Genomic DNA, 25,773 nt, shown 5'->3' on the forward strand with positions numbered 1-25,773 from the left:
GCTTTGGAACCCACCATCTGTTTTCACATGCAAGTTAAACATATTAATTAGAGAGATGGAGATCGTTTTTCTGTTAGGCATAACATAATATTATACCGTAAAATTTAATTTTTGGTTAAATCTACCTCCATCGTGGGCGTTGTTCATGGTGGGAACCGTGAAGCTTAGAAAGTCTCAAGGTTGGTTTGTTGAGTCAATGGTTGATCAGGTTCAACGATATGCAAATTGGGGACACCATATATGTTTTATGGTAACGGAAATTATCCCCACGGGGAGGGAAATTTATGATAAAGGCCAGCGGGGAAAGACTTTTGGTAGGCTGGGTCCAGGTCTTTATCCAAATTATTTTTACAACGGAGGAATTAAATTAAATTATCTAACTCATTTGTTGTCACGCGTACGTATAACGTTTTATGTGTAATTGTTATATTGTTTGTGATTATTTTTTTTTTTAATAGTCATCATATATGAGTCCTATCTTCAGTTTTTACAACTCAGACCTTAGTACTTATACGAAGTACAAGTAGATTAAAATATATAATAATTACTGGAAAATCTTTTAAGATAAGTTTTGAGAATTTTGGTTTCTCGATCTTCTGATTTTTGGTTCATAGTTATTAATTATAAATATATTATAAAATTTAAGTTAATAATGTACAGAAATTATTAAACTTCAAATTTAATAAGTTCTATCACATAATATATGTAAAAAGTTACCGCTCCAAATTTAATTCCGTGAATAATTCTAAAAAGCCTTCAACCTTAATTAGTTCTATCACATAATATATGTAAATAACATTAACTTTAATATAATATTATTACTTTTATTTAGACTCAATCCAAATACATATAACTCTCTATCTTTTTTCTGATTTTTTTTTTCAGATGTGGACACTCGACCTGAATAGAATTCTTTAGAAATATTAACATTAAAAAAATTACATATGAGAGTAGTTTCTTGGGGGTTTGTGTGCGTGATTTCTGTTGAAGCTCATGATCCATATTTCGGCCCACATGAAGGCCCATTGAAGGTCATTTTCTATACCTCAAATCCAACTGCTCCTTGGGGTCCACTTCTTGTTATCCAAAGTGCCGCTAGCCTAAGAGACATGAACCACTACTATTTTAGCTGATAAGTCGCTGGGCCCAGATAGCCTACATAGTCGATATTTAAAATAATATGGAAATAATTAATTAAAAATTAATTTATTTTATTTTAAAATGCAATAATATGTTAAATGTTAGTTTTATTTTAAAATAAATAAATAAATAAATCTTTCGGAGATTTAATTCTAAAAATTCAAAACCCAGCAACCCTTATTGATTATTCCCCAATTAGCATGTGCAATTAATACAGTCCATACGCCGCTTATCAGAATTTTGACCAATCAACTTCAACCACACTACATGAGAAATATTTGTTGGAAGGATAAGGATAAAGATTTCTAATCGAACTCTAGTTCATTAACAACCCCAAAATAATCCGACTTATCATATTGAGAAAAGCACTCCAGGAAGTAAAACAAACATTAATTAGAGCTACGTATACTTGGTTTGCTTCGCTTCCTCTTAACCATTTTTGTGGCATAGCTGATATATATGCAAGGAATCAATGTTGGGTCCACCTCAACCTTAGCAAATGTTAGGCCTATGCTAACTAAAACCTATATACCTCCTATAAACAATTATTATATGTACTGTTATATATGTTGGATGGATCAAGAGAGGAAGGGTTACAGTACTTCATAGTACTGAGGCCCCAGTTCTGGGTTGATGCTAATGATTGAGACCGAGAATCTCAAAGCGGAACCAATGAAGATTCCAGTTGCTGGTCGATGCTATACATGTACACCACTACATAACCGTAGTAGCAGCGAAGGTGCCATTGCAGCAGTGTCTGGCAAAACTCACAGATTTCTCCACGATGAGTTTAACGACGTCTTGCTCAAAAAAGAGGTACGTTCTTCTGTTTGTTGATTTAATTTATCAATCTGAGTGATAATCAGACCTCTACCTGTCAGGTTCAATCAGACCAAACTGAAACAGAGATGCCATTGCCCATTGTACTCAAGCTTGAACTGGTGATTGCCGCTATTACTTATTTAGTATTAACCATGACCAACTAGCCATTGGTCTTAGACTACAACATGATGACTCAGTTAGGCCTGCCTCAAGTTCCATCAATTTACTTGCAATGTCGGTTTAAATTGAACCATCTACCAAATACATCATATATATACTACTATTATCAGGGGTGGACCCAGAATTTTCGTCGGGTGGACAAAAAAATATCGAATCGGATTTAAATTCATTAACCAATTGGAGACTCGATAAAAAAAAATAATGTTTTGACTTATATTTTTCAATGCTCTGACTTATAATTTCTAATGTTTTAACTTATAATTCTAATTACCAATCATAATTAAAAAAAAATTCAGATAAGAAGAAAGTCGATCCGTACTGATAGATCACCACTAAAACTAAAAATTCAGAGGAGGCGGCTTGCCCCATCTATTCTACTCTGGGTCCGCCTTGACTATTATGAAATAGAGATATCATCTCTACCGACCTTTAATGATCTAGCCTCTCTTTTAACCGACTTAAACGCATATATATATAGCAGAATTGTATCAAGTTATAAATAAAAACAAGTATTTATCTAGCTAGTGTAAATCATTTGTAGTTGTAGTAGTTTATAGAAACTATCAAGTAGAGGTGCATAATATTGATTACATAGTGCAAGAATAATTTCAGCTCGTAATAAAATAATTATAATTAGTAGTATTTAACAAATTAGTATCACAGTAAGGGTACGTTGTCGGAATTAATAATAGTTCTGTTGAAGTTGATGGTCGAGGTCAGAAGCATGTGGGTGATCCACAGGTTGCATGGATATAGGTACATAGATGTATCATATCGGATACGTTACGGATACGATAATACGGTAATTTTTAATAATATGAAATATGATACATCTATTATATATTATCTATTATTATTTTAATCGTATCATTAATTCAATACGTTTATTATATGACCTTTTAAAAACAAACACATAGTTACACAGTACACTCATTCGCTCAACCATCATGAATTTACAACAAATTTAACTAGTTAGTTAATTAAACCTAAAAGATCAATACCAACGTTAGGTCTGAAAACATAGCGAATTCGAAGTAAATAATGCCAACACCAAATTCATATCCGTCTTTCAACGAGCGAATAAAAATATGAATATATATAATAAATGAATATCAAAATTTAAAACCAAATCTGCTTTAAATTAATGGATACAGATATGGAACCGATAACCTATGAATACGGATTCAAATATGCATATGTAATAAATAGTCCACTCAAACAATATAATACAACTATATTCAACTAGAATATAATAAAATGTATTCAGCTAGAATGTAAATATAATATAGTCATATTTGAATATACTTGATAAACTCAAATAATTTTTTTTTTTGAAGGTCAGTGAGCATGGATAAACTCAAATATTTGAGTCATATTTGACTATATTTGTGATAAACTCAAATAATATAATTGAGTCATATTTAATATACTGATAAACTCAAATAATATAATATATTGAGTCAAATTTTCATCAGTCTCCCCGTATTCTCTCGATTCGACGGAGTAGCTAGAATTCCAATCAAATACGGTCCGGAACTCAATTTAGTATTTTAGTCCCACGATGAAAATCGAAGTTTAAGGTAAGTAGTTATATACGCCGGCCTAGCCTTCGTCAAATTTCCTTGAAGAAATTGTTTCTTAATTATATAGGCCAAGGTCAAAGCAGCGTGGGTAACATAAGGTTTCGTTTCACACTTATTTGTGCCAAGTAAATTAACAATTAATAGTCTCGCATAAGAAATTAATGAACTAAGTTGACATTGTCAAAGTTGAATATGTTGAATAGAGATTTAAAATGTCACGTTGTTTCCTATATTAGTTTCATATTTTTATCTTTATTTTTAAAATTCAAATAATAATCACTACTCATAATTTTCACTTTTTTTTCTTTTCTTTTCTTTATCTAAAAGAAAAATAAAAAGTTTCTAAAAAATATAAATTTAATTTCCAACACATTTCAATATAGAGATAAGTTTAGATAAAATGTCCCATTGTTTCGTATATTAGTTTCATAGCTTTATCTTTATTTTTAAAATTCAAATAATAATCACTCCTCATAATTTTCATATTTTTTTTCTTTTCTTTATCTAAAATAATAATAATAAATTTCTAAAAAATATAAATTTAATTTTCAAACACATTTCAATATAGAGATAAGTTTAGATAAAATGTCCCGTTATTTCGTGTATTAGTTTCATAGCTTTATCTTTATTTTTATAATTCAATTAATAATCACTACTCATAATTTTCATATTTTTTTTCTTTCCTTTATCTAAAAGAAAAATAAAAAGTTTCTAAAAAATATAAATTTAATTTTAAAACACATTTCAATATAGAGATAAGTTTAAACGTAACACTCATGAAATAGATTGGTTTTAAGAACTTAATGAGCTTAAGAATTACCTAAATTTATTCTATTAATTTTCTATAAAATAATGGATACGAAATAACTTTTATCGAAACATTTATCAGATAAGTTAACATATATTTTGTACCGTATCTTTATTAGTTAATTTAAAAAATATATATTATCCATATTCACTTGACGTAATATTGTTGGGAATGAGAGGTAAATAACAAGACTGTACTACACAAATATTTCTAAGAGTAATTTTTTCAAACACTTTGTGTGCATACACCAAATTACAAATAAATAGAGAGTCAAACAAGAAACCAAGACAACAAGTACAAAAAATAAGAGAAGACACAAGATTTTACGTTGAAACTCTTTTGGAAGAAAACCATGGAAGCACAAAGCACAAATCTATTAAATCAAAAGAACCTTACATATACAAGAGATTAAAACTCACAATAGCACCTTCTTATATACTTTTTTTGCAATTTCAAAAAGAAAAAAGAGCAAAATTCTAGAAGAAATTTGATAAAGGGGCAACAATGAGAACAGCGGCTACCGACTCAATGAAATGGCTCGACTCCAACTCTCTGTCTCTATCTCCGTATATCATACGGAAATGATTTCGTGAAAACGTCTTAAAGAAGGTGGGAAAGAGCATAATTGACTCAACTCAACAAATACAAATAGAATAAAACGAATAAAATGATATAGTAGAATATTTCATCAATATTTTCTTTCCCTTGGGGGGGAAGTGGGAAAGAGGGGAAATCAAAGTTTTCCTTCATATACGTTCACGTCACTGGCTTGTTTCTGATATTTGATGGCTCGTTTGCTAATAATAATCACAGGCTCACCAATCAGGTCTCCATCAATATTTTGAAAAAAAGCCCATTTTGGTTTCCGCCAATCAGGTCTCCATCAATTAACCTTAATGAAACTAGGCTATTTCTTTGTAAATATATTTTTCTTATTAATATACCTGTTACATTGACATTTTCCACTAACCATAAAAAAATATATTAATAATAAACTAGGCTATATATTTCATTTGAAAGAGGATTTCATCATATGGAGTCATTAATTTGTTGTCAATTAATGATCACTACATAAAATGACAAAAATTGATATAAAATACAATTTATCATAACCTTCGACCTCAATATACCCCTAAAAATATATATCATAAATTAACTTGTAGTTAGTTCTTATATAATTAAATTGAAAATATGTAAATAAATTTAAGTGCCAGATGCTCTTAGTTGGACAAGAAATGAAAATGAAAAACATAAAACTTCCAAACAGCTTTGGAAAAGTTCTCTTAGTTGGACAAAAGAGACCAACAGGCATACTCTAGCTGACAACAAGTTAATTAACAACCATATACACATAAGTATTTTACTAATTCCCAACAAGTGCTACGGCGTTAACAAAAAATAAAATTGAATTCGTGCTCCACTGGCCCACAAATGAGACTTTTCCTGGGAATCATTTTCTATGAAAGTTTGGTTCCCAATTGACTGAGAAAAAAATCAACATTCAGGGATTGTCAGCTTGTTGTTTTCCATTATGAACAACGTACAAGCATGGTGTTGGAAATTAAAATCGGATTGTGGAATTGAAAGAGGAGTTTATATAATTTGATTTCTTTTATTTAATGGAGTATAGTTTACAAGTACACAAGATTTTATTTTTCTCTCTGAGTCTCACGCCTCACTCTTTTTCTTATTCTCTCTCTGATTCTTGATTCTATATTCACTTCATTTACACACCTCTCCTATTTATACATATAACAATGTCGGTTATGATTTCTCTAGAATATCTTGATACAAGGGTATGGAACCTTCCAAGTACACTATAGTATTTTCTAGTATGCTCCATTATAACCGATCATATAAAGTCGGTTTCTATTTCTTGAATAATCCAGAAGAGTATAATTGGATTTGGGCCTTTTCAAAATATTAGTTGGGCTTTGGGCTTCGGTGTTGTTATCTTCAACACTTCCCCTCAACACCGACTTGATTCTCTTTAAATTTAAATTTGCCGATCGATTTTCTGTATCTCCATTCACTCCCCCTTGATCTAAAGTTCCATGTGGCTGCTTCACGTAACTTTCTTTGTCAAGGTAGTTATTTTGTAATACCGATTTAACGTCAAGCTGATATGATCGCCACTTCTCTAGCCTTTTCATCGGAGGATATGTCTTCCAATAGTTGATATCGGGTTCTTGTTTGAAGCCTTTTATCATCAACCTTGTTTTGTAGTTTTTGATTTCACCACCGGGATTTAACCCTGTCTTGTAGATGTATTTATCACCAATAACTTCACGATATTTTAGTTGATCTACAAGCTTCCGAGTGTTGTTCTTTTCAATCTTGTGGATTTTATCCTTTGTGGCATTCTTCAAATTTTCATGCTTCCTGGCCTCTTCGAAGCTTTGAGGTTCAATAAATAAAATATTAGATGACTCATAACTTTTGGATAAAGATCTTACTTGCCTGAGAGATGACTTCAATATACTTGAATCTTCTTTAGTTCTTAGACTGGCACTCGGGCTTAAACTGGGGCTTGGCCGGAATTCCTGTCTTGACTCGTCTTGGCATGTATCACCTTTCTCTCGCGGCTTGATCACCTCATTTCTTTGTGTCAAATGAAGACCGTAGTTTATCCGGACTGGGAAGCTTCTAGACTTCTCCATTTGTATTTTTGCTATTATTTGATTTTTATTTCTTCGATAAAAATTTTTGCAGCCTCCATCTTCAAAATGGACTGCGTATCCATTTTTTACTAATTGCCCCACACTCAGCAAATTTTGTTTTAGTTCTGGAACTAGTAGTACATCTCGGATAAATTTTGGACCCATGCATCTTGGTTTGCATGGCAATACTTCCTTTGCCTTTTGGTTGAACAATAGAGCCATTTCCCATACGTACCTTTGTTTCATACGAAGCGTCGATGTCGTGAAATAATTCACGATTTCCGGTCATGTGATTTGTGCAACCACTGTCAAGGAACCAAATATCGTTTTTCTCTTCTTTGGCTAAGTGGCACGCATAGAAAATGCTTTCATGACTCTCACTTTCTTCTAGGAAGTTTGCTCGGTCGTTAATTCTTGATCTGCACATTCGTGCTATGTGGCCGATCTTCTTGCATTTGTTGCATCCCTTTGTCGACCAACATTCAGATGTACTGTGGTTCGACCTTTTGTGTATATCGCACCATAAATTAGAATAATTCGAACCTGGTGCTTTCTCCTTTTGCATCGACTGCTTTTCTGTATCTTGTCGCGGACCGCCGCCTTCTTGGTTATTTCGTTGACTCGTGGGGTTATATCGAGATCTAAAGCTCAGCTTGGAGTGAAATGCGTCCTCCACCAAATTTCCTTCGCTGATAATTCTCTTAGTTGGACAAAAGAGACCAACAGGCATACTCTAGCTGATAACAAGTTAACTAACAACCATATACACATAAATATTTTACTAATTCCCAACAAGTGCTACCGCGTTAACAAAAAATAAAATTGAATTCGTGCTCCACTGGCCCACAAATGAGACTTTTCCTGGGAATCATTTTCTATGAAAGTTTGGTTCCAATTGACTGAGAAAAAAATCAACATTCAGGGATTGTCAGCTCTTTGTTTCCCATTATGAACAACGTACATGCATGGAGGTCCATTTGAAATACCAGGAGCAAAAACTAAATCTTTTGGTGACATTTAGGTTCCGTTTAACAGAAAATCGGAAACAGATGGGCTCCAAAGGAAACAGCATCATCTTAATGCTCTCACTGAATGCTCTCGAGATTGATCAAGGGTTTGCCAGCGCATGCACACTTCAAAGATATATATGAATATTGTGACTGCTTACCAAGCATCAGGAGTTGAGGGACGTACTGAGATCCCAGTTGTTGCTTGATATGCTAATGATTGAAAACAAGAACCTCACACTAGTGGAAAAACACACATCAGGATCGGTAATTTACGCACATTAGGATTGGACCTAGAGACATTCTTAATAGGTCGATCCTGATGTGTGTTTGTCCACTAGTGTCAAGGATGAGCTAATGAAGATCCCAGTTGCTGGTCGATGTTATACATGTACACAAACCGATGTAGTAGTGGCATGGAGGTGCCATTGCAGCAGTGCCTGAGGCAACTCGAAGAGCTTCTCAACGATAAGTTTGAAGGCTTCCTGCTTAAATGAAGGCTTCCTGGTTATAAGGGCGGTACGTACAACTTACTCTCTCCACAAGAGCTTTCATGTTTCTTGATTAAATCGATGAACCTGAGTCATAAACAGACCAAACTGAAACAGAGATGTCATTACACTCAAGCTTGAACTGGCGAGTGCCGTTATTATCAAGTTAGTTTAAACTTTAAACCCTGACCAATTAGCCATTGGGCTTAAACTGTAACATGTTGGATCTTAATCCAACGTTGAGCATATATGTAATATAATTATGAATTGTATACTGTCAAATATGGTTGTCACAATTAAAGTGATCAGATCAAGACATTAGATAATCTATGTATTTAATAGGATGTGGTCCATAAGTGTGTAGAACAATTTGGGCAAAGATCAAATCATTGATGGACTGATTCTGAAATTTGCAATTGAGAAAACTGTCTTTTGGGAGCCCAGTGCGGGTGGCTCACCCGCACTGGATCTGAGTACGGACGCACTCAGGACTTAGCCAAATTTTGGGTGCTTTTTGGGAGCCCAGTGCTGGTGGCTCACCCGCACTGGATCTGAGTGCGGACGCACTCAGTACTTAGCCAATTTTTAGAAACTTCAGAGCAACGCAGGAAAAAGTCCGAGCGTAGTGCGGACACACTGAGCTCCAGTGCGGGTGAACCACCCGCACTGAGGACTTAGTCAATTTTCTAGATGTTCAATGCAGAAAAATGTCCGAGCGTAGTGCGGACGCACTGAGCTCCAGTGCGGGTCAACCACCCGCACTCAGGACTTAGGAAACATTCGGGGCTGAAGTATAAGGCGGTTACTTAGACACGTTTTGACCCAGTGCGGACGCACTGAATCCAGTGCGGGTGAACCACCCGCACTGAGGACTTAGTCGATTTTCTGAAGTTCAATGCAGAAAAATGTCTGAGTGTAGTGCGGATACACTGAGCTCCAGTGCGGGTCAACCACCCGCACTCAGGACTTAGGAAACATTCGGGGCTGAAGTTTAAGGCGGTTACTTAGACACGTTTTGACCCAGTGCGAACGCACTGAATCCAGTGCAGGTGAACCACCCGCACTCGCGCTGTCAGATGTGTATACAAAATCATCTGTTACCTTTTACAGTAATTGATTTACAAAATCATATATGTTGAGATTGATTTATATACAATATGTTACATAGTTTTCTTTATATAATTTAAGATAATGTTAATTTATGCACATTATATAATTTAACTTAATTAGTAGTTTTATTTGTTTTTAAATAATGAGGGTCTATTTTTTATTTTTTTTTATAATATTACGTACAAGGGTTAAAGTAATATTTTTATTTTTTTACTATTTTTTTAGGTTGAATTATAAGAGTTATTAATGTATTCGGTAATCTTCTATTTATTATTCTTTAACGGATACATGTAAGGTTAATACTTGTATATATTTTTTAATATAACACAGATAAGACTAGCATTAAGGAGCACAAAAACAAAATAGTGTACTGATAAGACTAACGTCAGATGGATACGGGAAAAAAATTCTCACACAACCCGTAACATGAATATTGGCGCTTCTAAGGGTGGACCTCCTTTTGCTACACACACACACACACACACACACAAAATTTGGTACCTCATTCACAGTGCTGAGTGCTGACTATTGTACTAAGGTTGTAGCTTGGGGTGCAAACGGATTGAATATGGATTGGATATATATACAGTGATAAAATTATATTTGTATCTGGTTTTATCTTGCTGATATGAATACGGATCCGAATAATAACATGTCAATTAGTTTAGGAACGGTATTTAATATTTTGGGCCGAAGTGGGCTGGGGGCCTAGTTCTCAACTTCTCATAATCATTGTCAACCAAGATTAATCCATGTGTTTGGTTGATGAAATTTGAGCGGACCAAATGCTTATATATATATATATATATGAGGAGGCATCTATATATTTATACCTTTTTTTTAGGACACCAGATGAAAATCTATATTTTCAAAGTCTAAATAGTTGATTCAAATCATTCAATATGATGGATATATAAATTAAATGGTTTCAAAACAATGATTTTATAAAATACTTAATAAATAGTAAAACAAATAAAAAATATAAAATTTGATCTGCAAGCATATTTTAATATATCCATCATATATTGAACGATTTCGATTGACTGTTTAAATTCTAAAAAAAATTAAAAATATAAGGTGTAATTCGATGTCACGAAAAAGATGCAAGTAGATATCTCCTCTGTATATGTATGGTGTTCATCTCTAATGGGCCATTTCAGAGGACAAGATATAATACGACCTTAATTTTGAAAAATATAGAGATTAATTAATTACATTGGTTCTATTTCCTTTTGTATATAAATTTTAAGAGTTAATATCTCATATGCCCCTCAATTGAGTTTGAATTTCTTATTTCTCCCTCTAGATTTAATATATCTTATATATCCTCCAACTCTTTTTTACATATTTCTTATTTCTTTCTAACAGCGATAAAAACAAATTATTATAGTCAAGAGACATAAAAAATAATAATTTATTTTGGTTTAAAAGAAATGGACGAATATACCCTAAGAATGCTTCTTTCTCTTTTCTTTGTTGTGTCCGTAAATGGTACTCTGTATTGGGGAGATGCAAGGGCCAAGGAGTCATGGATCCCTAAATTCTCTTATAAGATATATGAGCGCTTTCTCCTCTTGTTAAATACTGAACAAACATAAAAGAGTTTTGAATTATCTCAACAAGGAATAAATGTATCTTTTCACCTAAATTACAAAAGCAACCAACATGCAAGTTGCAATTGTTTTTGAAAACTTGGTAGGTGCTACCAAGGTATTACGTATTTCGTCCTCTAAACTCAAGTTGCAATTGTTAAGTACTCTGATTATCTTTGCCTAGATTCAACAAATGGTATCATAAACTTGTTGCAGTGTTTTCTTATATTTTCGTTAATATCACAATCAATTCAAATATAGATAGCAGGTTTTTATAAAAATTCAATATTTGAGACAGAAATTGTCAAATTCTATTTTCTTGTTAATCAAGCCTCCAGATCGCTTATCAAGAATCCCATAAACATTCAAAAAAATGGTCTCCTCAGGTTAACAAAGGCACAAAAAACATATTTAATCAGCTCGGTTCTGCTAATTTCTCAATGAGTTCATGCTTTTGTGCAGTTTAGTCAGTTATCTCTTCCTTGCACCCTTCATTTGGATTGTAATTATCCAAAAATGCACAAAATCGAGAAAGTGTGGTTTCCTTGGCCCATTATCACTCAGATAAATAATTATTGAGGGGCCATGACAGTTTTTCTACAGACATTCTTCCCTTCACGTAAATTGATTTCTTAGTCTTTTTTCAGGTACCAAACAGTTTCGGTCCAGATCTTCTTCCCTTCCCTTCATCTGAGCTCTTGCTCTTAATATTTTTTCTAGCATCTAAACGGGAAGGAAAAAGATTTTGTTGGCCTTTTGACATGCTTATGACTTAAAGACGTGAGAGAGAAAGAGAAGAGATGGGGAGATGAAAGGTTAACGGTATTTTTGTCATTCTATTTGAAAATAATATAAACTATTAGTTTGATAAAATTTCAAAAAGAATTAATGTATATTTATTAAGCTCAATGGCAAATAAGAAGGAATTTGAAGAGTAAGAGGTTATACATGATATATTGAGTTCTAAATGGGAGAAATAAGAAAATTAAGAAGAGTTGAAGGGCATATAAAAATTAATTCATATTAATTTTGTATGTCTTCATCCAATTGCTTTTTTCTTTTGATTTTTTTTCAACGACACGAACGTGCCTATCAAATCTGCCGTAGGTGTCACATGCACGTGTCTCCATGTCTCCATCAGGGGAAAAATTTGGTTCCTTCCATGAAATAATTTTTCTTCAAATTTATTATAAAATATCCTATATAATTCTAGAAATCTATGTAATTCAAAATAGAACCTCTTTTTCGTTTTACTTTTCATCCAATGCCAATTGCCTATGATTCCCAGCCGTAAATATTGACATAGATTCTGCAGATAATAATTCCTTTTGTGGGGGAATGAGGAACAAACTATGCTTACCATAAGTCCACAAAATGGGGTCATGAGAACGTCAGCTATGACGCCAAAGATGACGCCAAAGATGAAGGTAATATTTCTCCGGAATTCTTATCCACATAATGAGGAACATAGTGTCAATGTTTTTCTTTCCCTCGGAGGAAAGATGAAGGTAATATTTCTCCTGAATTCTTATCCTCATCAAATGTATGTGAATTATTTGAAAAAAATATATACAAATATATTAATAATAAATTAGATGAGAAAAACATTTAATAAGGTAGTCAATAAATTTATATTTTATTGACTAGTCGGTCGCTGAAGGGGTCACCTGCGACTGACGCCATACTCTTCAGAGACCGGTGACGTCAACAGGGCAGTCATCAGTGACGGAGCAACTGCGATCCATTTTGATCATCTGGGACCGGTGCCCACCTTCTGCAACCGACACTTCACCAATCTGCAAACTATTTGGCCGGTCGCAGAAGGGTATTTGGCCGGTCCCATTCTTGTTGTGATCCCTCATTTATTCCCGCACTTAACTTTCATAACTGCTTTGAGAACTATAAAAACTCCAGCACTGATTTTTTTCTAAAGTATTAATCTCTATGTATGGAAGTATTTATGCATAAAAACGGAAATATTTATAATTGAATAATTTTTACATAAATAATTGTCTCTCTAACCAAATCTAAAACTACACATTTTTAGAGGTTTTTTTTCTTTATTCAATTCCATCCACATTTCTAACGATTTATGAGGAATTTTACAAATCTAATGTTACAAACGCCTTCTACACAATTTTCTCTTTTAAATGAGATCCATGATAACATACTTTCGAGCTCGTCGTCACACAATTATTTATCACCCATCTTGCAAGTATTAATACCTATACTTGCAAGTATTTTTTACATATGACACTGGCTGACATATGAAAGTATTAATATTAAGTATTATAAGTATTTATACCAATACATCGGAGTATTTATACCTATGTAGTCAACTATTATTGTTAGATAAAGGTTAACGCAGGAACCATTGAGGGCTAGAAAAGGTGGTCATATCAAGTTACCCATGCATGTCTTAATATCTTATTTTGCAAATATTAATTTCTTATATTTTAGTATTTATACATATATATTAAGGTTAACACAAGATGAGTGTGACAACTGAAAAATGGAGACAATATAATTATTGGGAACCATAGTATAATTTTCCTTTAATGTTGCTGTGGGGACGGAGGGGGACAAGAGGGCAGGAATGATTATAATTATTCAAAATTATATATGGGACATTAATTTTCATTGTTATCATTAGATTGATTTACACAACATTTTATATATTTATTTAATAATTTATGACAAAATTTTGGTTTTTAAATATTTTGTAAAGTTTTTAATTAGTTATTTATGACAAATTTAATTATTGAACAATTTATGTCATTTATATAAATAATAATTTATATTTTTCAAATAATGAGATCAATAATTATAATTTTTATATTTTATGATATTACATATAATGTATTAAATATATTTATCTTGTTGAATTATGGAAATTATTAATTTATTTGATAATTACTAATTAATATTGTGTTGCCTGTTCTTTTTAATGAATTAGAATAGAGTAATATACTATTGGTTAATGAATAATAATAGAGTAGGGAAACATTTATTAGAAACCTATACGAGACTTAAAAATATATACCTGAGAAACCAATTTGTCAAGAAGTGTCTCTCGCTTTACAAACACTTTCCTCAGCCAAACAAAATATTATTCTGCCAAAGAGAACAAGTTTACTATGTCGAGAAAATTAAGAATCTCAGATTTTTAATAAGTACACGTTTATTCGATAAACTATAAATAATAAAGACGAAAAAAAATATAATATCATTGAACAAAACTCAACATGTAATTAATTTCAAACAGTTGTACCCATGATGGAAGGGGGTGAACTATAATTAAAAAAATTAATTTCCAAATTAGAAACCAACAGACTAAATAATTGGGATATATATGACTAAGGATTAAATTAATTAATTTCCAAATTAGAAACCAACTAAATAATTGGGATGGTCAATTGACTCTAAATCTTGTCGTGACACGTGGCCGGGTAACTCCAGTTGATCAATTTCAAATTCGTTGGAAATCTAATATTATTTGTAATAGTATTATTTACATGAATAATAATTTTCAAATTAAAAAGTTATTTTCAAATAATATTATTGGAAAAGAATGCCACTTTCAATTTAAAAAATATTTAATATTATTTTTGAATTTATTTTTAAAATTTTCTATCGATTGAACTAAACAGAATTTACTTTAAAATTAAACAAAATAAATTAAAATTTTCAACAAATTTGTTATGTTCTTATTTTGATGTGACTGAATTTTATTTGTAACTGATTTTTTTAAATGGTTTTGCATAAAATTAATAATTTGCAACAAATTTTATGTTCTTATTTAATTATGCAATGATGAATTAGGTATCAATATAATAAAAATAAGTTGCAGCATGAGTTTGCAACTTCTATAGTTCTATGTACTGAGACATATTATTCTCATTTATTTTGATAAATATGGAGATTCTATTGCCATGACTTTAGTATTTAAAATTTTATTTATGCTGCAAAAAGAAACGCAGCGATTGGTTCCTCTTAACGTCGTTGACTTTTAAGTCCTTAACCTTTTAATAAAATCTTAGAAAGCTCTTCCACGACACCTTCTCTCTCCAGCGAAAAAAGAACAAAAAGAAAGCAAAATAAACAAACTGCGCCGCCAAAACGTGCCCCACCCCACTGACAGTGAGCATGGGTCCGGATCGCCTAAAGTAACCCAATCTTTAAGTTTTGAACCGAGACTGTCCAAGCATGCAGGAAAACTTTCACACACACGCACACACACGTACAAGACCGTCCAATTCCCCCCCTCATTGAAACACACACACACGGAAGAACTTTCCCCAGGGGAATATTTCCTTTCCAATATTAAAAGCACTAGACTGTGCCCCAATTAATCAAGATTCAGACTCCCACCAATTCAAGAAACTCCACTTTGAGGTTTTCCCCCAGCATGACGAGGGATATGAAAGAATGGTTTGTCCGTTGGGTCAAAAGCATATTGGCTCTCAACATTCTTTCGTTCCGGCACCGGCTGGAGGGTCTGCCAAAAAACATTAATGATATACCAATTGTGAATATTTATGATGCAAATGGAATTCAGGGAGGTACGTACTATTCTATTTGAGCTCCGACAGTCTCTAACCCCAATCCTAATTTTATCTGTTTTTGAACAAACAACAGATGACTGGGAATCTTATGTAAACAAGCATGGTCAAACATGGTTATTTACTACCCTTCACCACACCATGAGTGGATTGAGAATTATTCGAAAGGCATCAGGAGGTGGTACATGGGACGAGAAAGAGAAGATATATGACGGCACCTCTTGTTGTGTACGCAAGTTCAAATTTAAAGTTAAAAGAAAAAATAAACAGCAAGCCACAAATGAACGAATGAGTGTTCGGGAATACACCATGATTGAGTACACACCTAATGAGGTTAAGGTAAAGAATGAACCTAAATTACAAAGAAAATGTGACTAAACTCATCTCTAATTACAATCATATTCTTCTTGATTTCAGCCCAAGTATGCTCTATGCCGAATTACTGTAGTTAATAAGAAAAATGCGACCTCTCAGCAGCCACAGCAGCAGCAAGGTAAGACACAGCTATATATAGTTTTAGACAAATCATAGTTTCTAATATACAGCAGCCACAGCAGCAGCAATAGCATTATAGCCAATAATCCAGAAAATGCTATGCTAACATCTACTTTTTACGGACTTATTCGTTTTTTCATGTACGTAGTTACCTTCTATTTGGCCTATCTTTGTTAGTACCACAAGATTCGCAGTAGAAAATGGATGCTGCTACAACAGGCTTAACATTAATGACATTGTTTTATGCAAGGCAATGAAAATAACTAGGTAGTTTAATTAGCCTACATCAAAAAAATTTTAAAAAAAGGGTAGAGCCAATAATATTAAGCTTTTTTTTTTTTGCCAAAAATACATTGTTACTATTTATGACCAGATAATCCCAATGTCTAAATGTATACTAATTAAGTTAGCGCCTGTTTTCATAATTGAATAGAGAATTCACACAAATTCCCCATCCACATTTTTTTTAATGAGAGTATATATTCATGATTTCTTGGAGGTTATCCTATAAGTAAGGCTGGTTTCAAAAGGTTAACTAAGGTATCAAGTAACTGAAATATTTGTAATGCTGCCTACGGGTTTTTTCCACAAAAAAAATATATATATATATTTGTAATGCATAGTTATATTAAAATATTGTCCATCCAATTCAATAATCTGCTACTCATTGTAGCCTTTACCATGAGCTCTTTTCCATATTTCCATTATTTCTCAGTTATATTCTTGTTATGTAAATCCTTTATTGGTACCGCAGGTGGTACCTTGGAAAATGCTACAATAAGGTACTCTAATCAGTCAAATCTTGAGGTAAGCCAGGACACATAGAATGTTTTCATAAATTAATGCATTATATCATTTTTGGCGTTCTTCACAGTGGCATAACTTTCTGCGCAGATGTGCATTGCGCAATTTCTACAGACAGAAGAACTAAGTGAATGTAGGAAGGATTTTCCAAAGGATTACATAGTTCAGGTAAACCAAGATGCATATCCTTGGCAATTAGACAACCCTCTGGAGTTATTTTCTACTAATTTCAGTTAAAGATTGTGACATGAAAACAATCACACAAAATATTACTAGTTGTCTGTACTCTGCACATGGTCCCCATTACATGCAACATATGGTTAACACTTTTTAAACAAACCACAGTTAGCAATACTAGCAGTTGCTGTCATAAGTCTGAGGTGAAATTATTCTAATGAGAAAAAAATAACCATTAAAGATTTATATCTTGATTTGATACCTTCCACATTATCAGTTACAAGATGGGCTTTACATGTTTTCTTCTTTTTAATTGATAATGTGGGACAAGAATATTTTTTTTGTTTTATAATTATATATAAATATATACATATATAACTATCTCATTGTTTGTTACACATCAGTTTTGTCCACCCCAGCTAATTTTTTGTACCTATTTTTGCACTTCAAGATTTTTTCTCGGATGATGGATCAAATACCAGCAGCAAGCCCAAAGGAGCACAGTACTGAAGCAGCAGTGAGGAATCTGTAAGAAACTTTTGCATAAGGAACTCATTATCGCATGCAGAAACTTTTGCAGCTCCGGAATTCAAAACATACATTGTAGTAATTAATCATACCAATGTTCTATTACTCCTATCTTATCATGTAACGTTTTGTTTGCATTTATTTCTTCTTCAGTAGGAAACGTGGTCGTTGCACTTCCACGAACACAATGGAAGAAGGTACATCCACACAAAGGCAAAAACAGGCCAAAGTTGAGGTAATGATAGAATCATGTACATGTTGATAGCATTTTCCTTTTTATTACGGATGTTAAATATCATTTATGCAGTTTTGAGAGTGCAATTAATGTGCTTGCATTCACAATCCTTTTTCAATCAACTTACTTTGTTATTTGACACCTTGTCATGTGGTTTAATGCAATGAACTCTCAAACCTTTTGTTCACTGTGCAGATATTAGGATTGAATGCAACAAAAGAGGAACCGGAGTTTGTCAATTCACCTAGCAGCTTGAAACAAAATAATAGGTGGCAAAGTATACAATTAAGTAATAATTCAGGGCATAAGCAGGTAATCAAAAGAACAGGAAAATATTTTTTTTTCTTGTAAAACTCTATGAATGTGTTTCATTTCATGGTTCAAAAAAATGATCGGATGCAGTTTATTACAAAGGTTATGCTTACCGTTATTAAAAACTCATCGTGATATCTTCTTCAATGCTTTATTCAGTAGTTGTATTTTCAGTTAAGACGACCATACTTTTTGGTATCTCTGAATCGATGATTTGCACATTGGTATTCTTGTCCAGACATTTGAATCAAATTCATCCCGAGAGAAGGGTGAGCAAAGTAGTCATGATAGTAAGTACATCGGTACAAGCACAGGCAGCGGTGCAACTTTTGAGCAATGGGTTCCAGACAGACCAGATAAAGATACTTTAGAAGGATTGGTGGAAACCGAGTGCTGCTTGAATCAGCAGGTAATGTTTAATGACCTGATATTTATTTGACCCAAAAATATGTTTAAAATATTATTTATTTTTTGTTGTTAACAAATTTATCAATATGGGTTATATATATATATATATCATTTAATGCTCAACAAATGTTAGCATATAATTGTACAATATTGGTTGTGCTTTAAATTACCATGAAGTCAGTTATTTAGTGTGATTTCATTTACATGTTTTCTTTCATAATTTTATTTTAATTGACTAAAAAATTATCTTAAGACAAAAAATTACACTAAAATAATCTACTTATATAATATAATACAAGTATTACTATCAAAATATATTTTTCAGTAATGCAAAAAAATTAAACTAGCTTCGGAGCTCAATGATATCTGAACTAATAATAAATATTTTGGTAAAAAAATATTTTATTCGAAGAACAAAAAAAAAAAAAAAAATTAAGCACAACAATTTAATTTAGCCCTACGTACATCCACAGTCAATAGCTTGTTATTTAGTACACTAGGAAAGTCCAAAATGATATTATGCACTTAGAATATTCTTTTCGGCTGATTTGCAAAATACAAAGTTGAGGTAATGGTAGAATCATGTACATGTTCATAGCATTTTCCTTTTTATTACCGATGTTAAATATCATTTATGCAGTTTTGAGAGTGTGCAACATGCTTTAAATGTTCACAATCCTGTTTCTTCAATGCGTTACTCATTTTGCTCCATGAATCGTTGTCTTTCCATTCAGTTCATTGCAATGAACTCACCTACCTTTATTTGCAGATATTAGGAGCAAATGCAGAAATAATGAACCGGAATTTTTACATTCACCTAGAACCATGAAAAAAATAACGGGGGGCAAACTATGAAGTAAAAATTCAGGGTTTAAGTAGGCAATCTTAATGAACCTAGTATTTTGTAAAAGAATGTCAAGGGACCTTGCATACTTTGTCAAAATGAAAGAAGAGAATTTTTTTTTTCTTGTATGAACTTTATATATGCGTTTCATTTCATGGTTTTAAAAAATGGTAAGTTATGCAGGTTATTACAAAGGTTATGATCATACTTTATATATGCTGAACAGGGTACAAACACAACCAATTTTGCAACTATTCATGAGCCACCTATATGTACTGTTGAAGAACTGTTGTCGGTAGGCACCTTCGATGATGTAAGTTGGACGACCTTCCTTTTTAAAATCATTGTTTTAGTAGGGAAAAAAATAGTAAAAAACTCTTAAAAAGCAATTTTTTTTTAAAAAAAAGCAAAAGTTTCTAAAAATGTAAAATTTGGTCTCCAAGCACATTTTAATATGGAGAATATGTTGAACATTTTGGATCAAATGTTTGAACTTTGAAAATCATGAAGATATGACAGGAGGTAATATGGACACTTTACTTCCCAAATCATGATAGCTTAATAAGTTAAAAAGAATCATTTAGTGTTCTTTTAATTGATTATTTTTTTCTTTTTGTGCATCCTGCTCAATATAATGAAGATATGAGCGGGAAGTAATACTAGCACTTCTCAAATCATGATAGCGCAACTCAAAAAAAAGAAGTTCAAAAGAACCTTTCAGTGTTCTTTTAATTGATTAATTTTTTTTCTTTTCAGGAGCCTAATCAATTATCTCCTACTGAGCCAATGGATAACCAGAATAGAATTGCACCAAATCCAAGCACAAGCATTTTTACAACTACTGAGGGCAGATTGGGTCACCAGGTCCAAATACAAGCACCCGGTCCAAATACAAGCAATCATTCAACTATTGTGCCCGAGAACATTGATAGCAACAATATTTTTGAGGGTTGGACTGATTTCAGTACCGAAGATATACATGCCAGCCGTTGGGATGAAAGTGACGACCCAATATGGGAATGGGACAACCGATTATATGGGATGAAAGCAAACCCAACTGTTGGGATTGGTAGCTATGAACCAGGGGATTGGTAGAATATGTACAACATAATCATTATGATGGTACTAGTACTTAACTATAAGAATCGGTTTTAAAGTCAAGGATGAAAAGAAAATGAATAATGCCGAGGGGGAATCCATAGATATAGTTATTCTCGTAAATATGGTATATCTCCGACCTAAGTATTGATGTGGGTGATATGTCCTATCTCCGATAAAATAGGCCGTATGTGAGATTTGGGTTGTCAACACGTTCTATCTAGAGGAGTCAGGCCGTGAATGGGTGGTCTCGGTTTGTTGAAACGACTAACAAGAAAGTGTTGACAACCCAAATCTTCTATATTTATTATTATGTTGGCTTTTGTATTAATTTAAATATAGAAGAAAATATGTACACTAATAAGAAAGGTAGATTAGCAACAAAGGTTCTGCCCTAGCCGCCATAATCTCTGTTATAAGAGGAGATTCTCTCTTGTAGAAGGCATGTACTCAGATTTACCACTGAAATAAAATAAGAGTGGGAAGGGAGTTTCACGGGAGTTGTGTTATTTACTTATTTGTTGATTCTGTATATTTCTATAGCCAGATCAGTTTCTTGTGTGAGTTCTCTTTGAAGTGTCGTGACATCAACCGCAAGCAAATTGACATGAATCAAGTAACTCTTATTAGACATGGGATTAAAAACTCAAGAACCTATGAAAATATATTGTGACAACAGTTTGGCACAACACAACATCAAATCCTGTGATTTATCAGCGAACAAAAAATATAGAAACGGATTGAAACTTTATTAGATAAAAGGTTTAAGCAAAGGAAATTGAAAATGTTGTTACATAATTTTGTGATGTTAAATTTATATTGCGGATGCTGTTAACAGTTTTTTTTTTTTTTTTTTTAACTGACTGAAGGATTTAGGTACCTTCCAACTATTATTGAATTTGGGCACTGCCTCTGATCTTGTGGAACACGTGTAAAAGAGATAAAGGGATGCATATGATCGGCTCACTAGATTCAGGGATTCAAATCTGCTGCAATCCTTTATGTGTGAACAGTATTCTGGATTTCTGTTTTTTTGAATTCAGCTGTCGAATTATTTGGAGATACGTGCATAGAAAAAACTACTTGTTTCGAAATACATGCATATAAAATATTAGATGGCTAGATTAAAAAAAACAGAAATTTTAGAATTATTGTTTCCGAACTTTGGATCGCAGAAGATTTATTTCCAAATTAGAGAACAAAAGAAGTATATATTAATTAATCCTTACTTGTCAATTAATGCACATAATCATTAATAAGCAAGTGCTCACCTTTTAGTTGTTGGGTATCAATTCGATTTCTATTTTTTATTTGGTATAAAGTTCAAGATCAGATTTTATTTTTAATCTTTTAACTATCAATTATTTTGCTTCATTTGTTTTTTTTTTTTTATAAACTTTAATTTCTTGACCTATATTTGAAAAAAATAAAAAATTCAAAAGTAAAACTCTTGCTTGCTGAATAAATTAAAATTGGCAGCCTAAAAAGATGATTGAAAAGTTAAAAGTTGTAAATACTTGTACATGCAAAAATCAACCGAAAGTAGCTACAGGCTATTCCTTGTGCAAGAAGAAAACTTTTGTATTGAGAAAATAAATAGGATTTCAAAAGCGATGGAGACCTAATCAATTGATCTGCTGTCAGTCACAAAACTGATTGCTCCTGAGTCACAAAACTTACCATTACGCTTGTGGTTTGTTTCTATGTAAGGTGCGGTTTGTTGGATATAAATATGCTCATTTTCTTGAGAAAAGGAGCACTATTATATTCTTTCATTCAAACCGTTTGAAATCGATTACACGGCTTCAATTACTTTTTTCTTTTATTAAAACAAATCAGATGTAATTGAAGCCGTGTGATCGATTTTGAACGATTCGAATGAAAAAATAGGAGGGTGCTCCTTTTCTTAAGAAAAGTAGTAGATTTGAATCCTGATTTGTTGATATGACTGTGTTGCCCCATGTTTTCCAAAATTTTACTTTTGGGAATTTAATAAATTGATTATCAGATAATAGATGGGAGTGTTCTGATTTTCAAATTTCACATAAAGATTCAAATTGATTAAAATTATTTTAGGTATGTTTAATACAGTTCTATAAACTGTCAAACTGCTACACATAAGCGACGAATATAAAGAACTTAAATTATTGATTGGTGTTGTTTTTATAAAACAGAGAGGGATGAAAACTGAGGAGAGAATTTGTATTTTCAATTTACAAAGGATTTCTGCTTATAATTATAAGATTCAAATATAGTTGTTTGTACTATTTTTTATTTTTAGTAATGACGGTACATGTCATCATTTTATTTGTTTTTATATTTGGTAATAAATCTAAATACTTGAATCTTGACTCTTAAATTAATTTTCAATACTCTCTTTCAAGCTAGAATTGTATAATGTCAAATAATCCTAACTTGTTTGTGATGTTCTCTAATATAGTTTTGGATCTAATATCTTAGTGAAGATACCGGTTAGTTGATCCTCACTTCGAACAAAGGATGTCTCAATTTTTTAGCTTGCACTTTTTCTCTAATAAAATGACAATTGACTTTTATGTGTTTGATTCGGCCCTGCAGCCTAATTAGATTAAACTTTCCCAATAGAAATCTCAGTGGAAACCCAAAACACTCCATAAACTGAGAGCAACCTAGAGATAGTGGCGGATCCAAGAAGGGTCACGGGTAGGCAATTGCCTACATCTAGATTTGAATTTTTTTTTCCGATCCAGTGGTATTTTATATTTGTTCGTCCTATCATTGAATGGATATAATGCTTAACACTAGATTTAATTCATAGTCTAGTGATAGGGGTATGGGTACGGATAAAGGTTATTTTGTACTCGTTGAGTAACGGATAATTATATAATAAAGTTATATCATAAGAATAATATTATGCTAAATATGTTACTTTTTATTTTAATGTTTTATTATTTAGTTAAGGAATTAAATTTGTTAGAAGATATTTGTCATTTTGATTTTTTTTGCTTAATAAAAAACTATTACTTAGAATTAATTACATATTTATATTTTAATTTTATATTAATAATTGTGATTGCATATGTATGCCATGATAAGTTTTGATGGTTTATTTGTAAAAATAATAAAACTATTATATTTGCATTATTTATTATTCGTTCATTATTGTTTTGTTACCCACTATTCTTAACAGATACGAGTAGAGTAGGATAAGGTAAATTCTTAACAGGTATAGATAGAATACGAATAAAATCAATTTTTAATAGGTATAGATAGGATATGCGGTAAAATCAATTTTTAGTGGGTATAGATATGAAAATAGTTCCACCCTACTGTATCGTACCCATTGACACCCTAGTCCAGACTCCTATTTTGGGTATGAAATAGGACTCAGGCCGCATGTTGATCAATTGTTTTCTTAGTCAATGAATAGTCTCACTTGGAGTACTATTCGTGGACTTTAATTAAATTGGAGAAATTGCTGAACATTCTATATATGCTGCGAGTGTGAAAGCGATCCAGCCGACAATTGAAAAAGAGGAGCTTCGTTTGGACCTGGTGGCGGAAATATTCCTTACTTAGAAGAGAAGAAATTTAAAGTACACGTATGACGTATGTATGGTTGCGCAAGCAGTGCTGATGCAATCTTCAGGGCTATGTATTAGCGAATAAGTTATCTTACTTAATTCAATATGAACATTCTTTTTTAGAATTAATTGGAAGTTTTGGTACCAAATTGATCATTACATAAATTAGAACATTACAAATTTGTTCTAACTTTTAATTTTGTCCAGTCGGTAGAAAATTTTAAAAATAAATTCAGAAATAATATTTAAATTAGATATTTTTTAATTTAGAAGTGAAATTCTAAATAGTATTAATTATTGCAGAATTTATATGTACTAATGAAATTCCCAAATAATTTGGAAATTTTCTGAATTTCGATTGGATTAAATTAAGCTTCAAATCAAATGCAACTCAAATATAAATTTATTGACTACATTATTAAATGCAACTAAAAACGAATTAGAGAAAATTATATCTATGCTTTTTACATGTCAGTTTATTAGCTAACGAATCGAGGATAAGAATTGAGGAGAAATATCACCTTCATCTTTCCTCCGAGGGAAAGAAAAACATTGACATATTCTAGGGCTTACGCTATGTTCTTAGGCGTAACCCGTTTTTGATTCGATTCAACTAATTTGGGAAGATTATGGGCTGATTGGGGCTCATAATCAAAACCATTCGGGCTCACCCAGTTGATATCAACACTAAGATATAAATACGAAGTTTGTTCAAACTTTGTTAATTCTGATTTGGATAAAGCCCAAACTCGGCCCAACTCTCTCAACTTTTTTTTTTTTTTGATAAAAGGCCTACTGGCCCGTTTCATTACTGAAACAAAAGACGGTATACAATGTCCAACATACACCTTCAACAAAACGCAAAATCCAAAAGATGTCCAAAAATAACAGAAACTAGTAAGGTAAGCAGGCCCCCTCAGCCAAACTAATAACAACTACTAAGTAAACAAAATAATACACTAGGCAGAGCTAAAGGTAGTTTCATCTTTCTCCGGAGATTGAAAAAGCACCATCTGTGAGTCTTCTGGGTCCCAAATGCGAAGAGGAATTGCTTCAATGTCTATGGGAAGCCAGCATGGCACCACCTCGCGGACTTGCCTCTTGAGTAAACCTGCCCAATAATTAACCAAAGCAATGATCATGAGTATGATTGATCTCAATAATTAACCAAAGCAATGATCATGAGTATGATTGATCTAAAAGTATGGTAGCTTTGATGCTGAAAGCACCTTTCATTTCTAATCTTCCAAATGGTCCAGCACGTAGCACTAAACACAACTAAGAATGCTATTTGATTATTTTTATCTTCTTTTCTTTTTTATTTTGAAGGTTGGTGGTGAAGTACCACCAACAG

General features: G+C 32.4%; 2 protein-coding genes across 4 annotated transcripts in view; one reads left to right on the plus strand and one right to left on the minus strand.

Annotated features, from left to right (window-relative positions):
- The window catches only part of LOC144545496 (uncharacterized), a 171,766-nt gene that overhangs the window by 48,956 nt on the left and 97,037 nt on the right, over positions 1 to 25,773 (minus strand). The window lies entirely within an intron of this gene.
- On the plus strand, positions 1,493 to 21,369 carry LOC144545828 (uncharacterized). 3 transcript variants are annotated; one of them, XM_078294389.1, is made up of 11 exons: positions 1,493 to 1,956; positions 16,032 to 16,294; positions 16,373 to 16,448; positions 17,205 to 17,257; positions 17,345 to 17,422; positions 17,883 to 17,959; positions 18,116 to 18,194; positions 18,390 to 18,506; positions 18,745 to 18,915; positions 19,985 to 20,071; positions 20,515 to 21,369. In XM_078294389.1, exons 2-11 carry the CDS (start codon positions 16,097 to 16,099, stop codon positions 20,851 to 20,853), a joined length of 1,275 nt encoding a protein of 424 aa, XP_078150515.1. In that variant the 5' UTR covers positions 1,493 to 1,956; positions 16,032 to 16,096; the 3' UTR covers positions 20,854 to 21,369. The 3 variants fall into 3 exon arrangements, with proteins under 3 accessions (XP_078150515.1, XP_078150514.1, XP_078150516.1); XM_078294388.1 differs by having other exon boundaries at positions 1,494 to 1,956; positions 18,113 to 18,194; XM_078294390.1 differs by lacking the exon at positions 16,032 to 16,294 and having other exon boundaries at positions 1,494 to 1,956; positions 18,113 to 18,194.

This window comes from Carex rostrata, chromosome 28 (genome assembly GCF_964058835.1).
Source record: "Carex rostrata chromosome 28, lpCarRost1.2, whole genome shotgun sequence".
Taxonomy (NCBI): Eukaryota; Viridiplantae; Streptophyta; class Magnoliopsida; order Poales; family Cyperaceae; genus Carex; species Carex rostrata.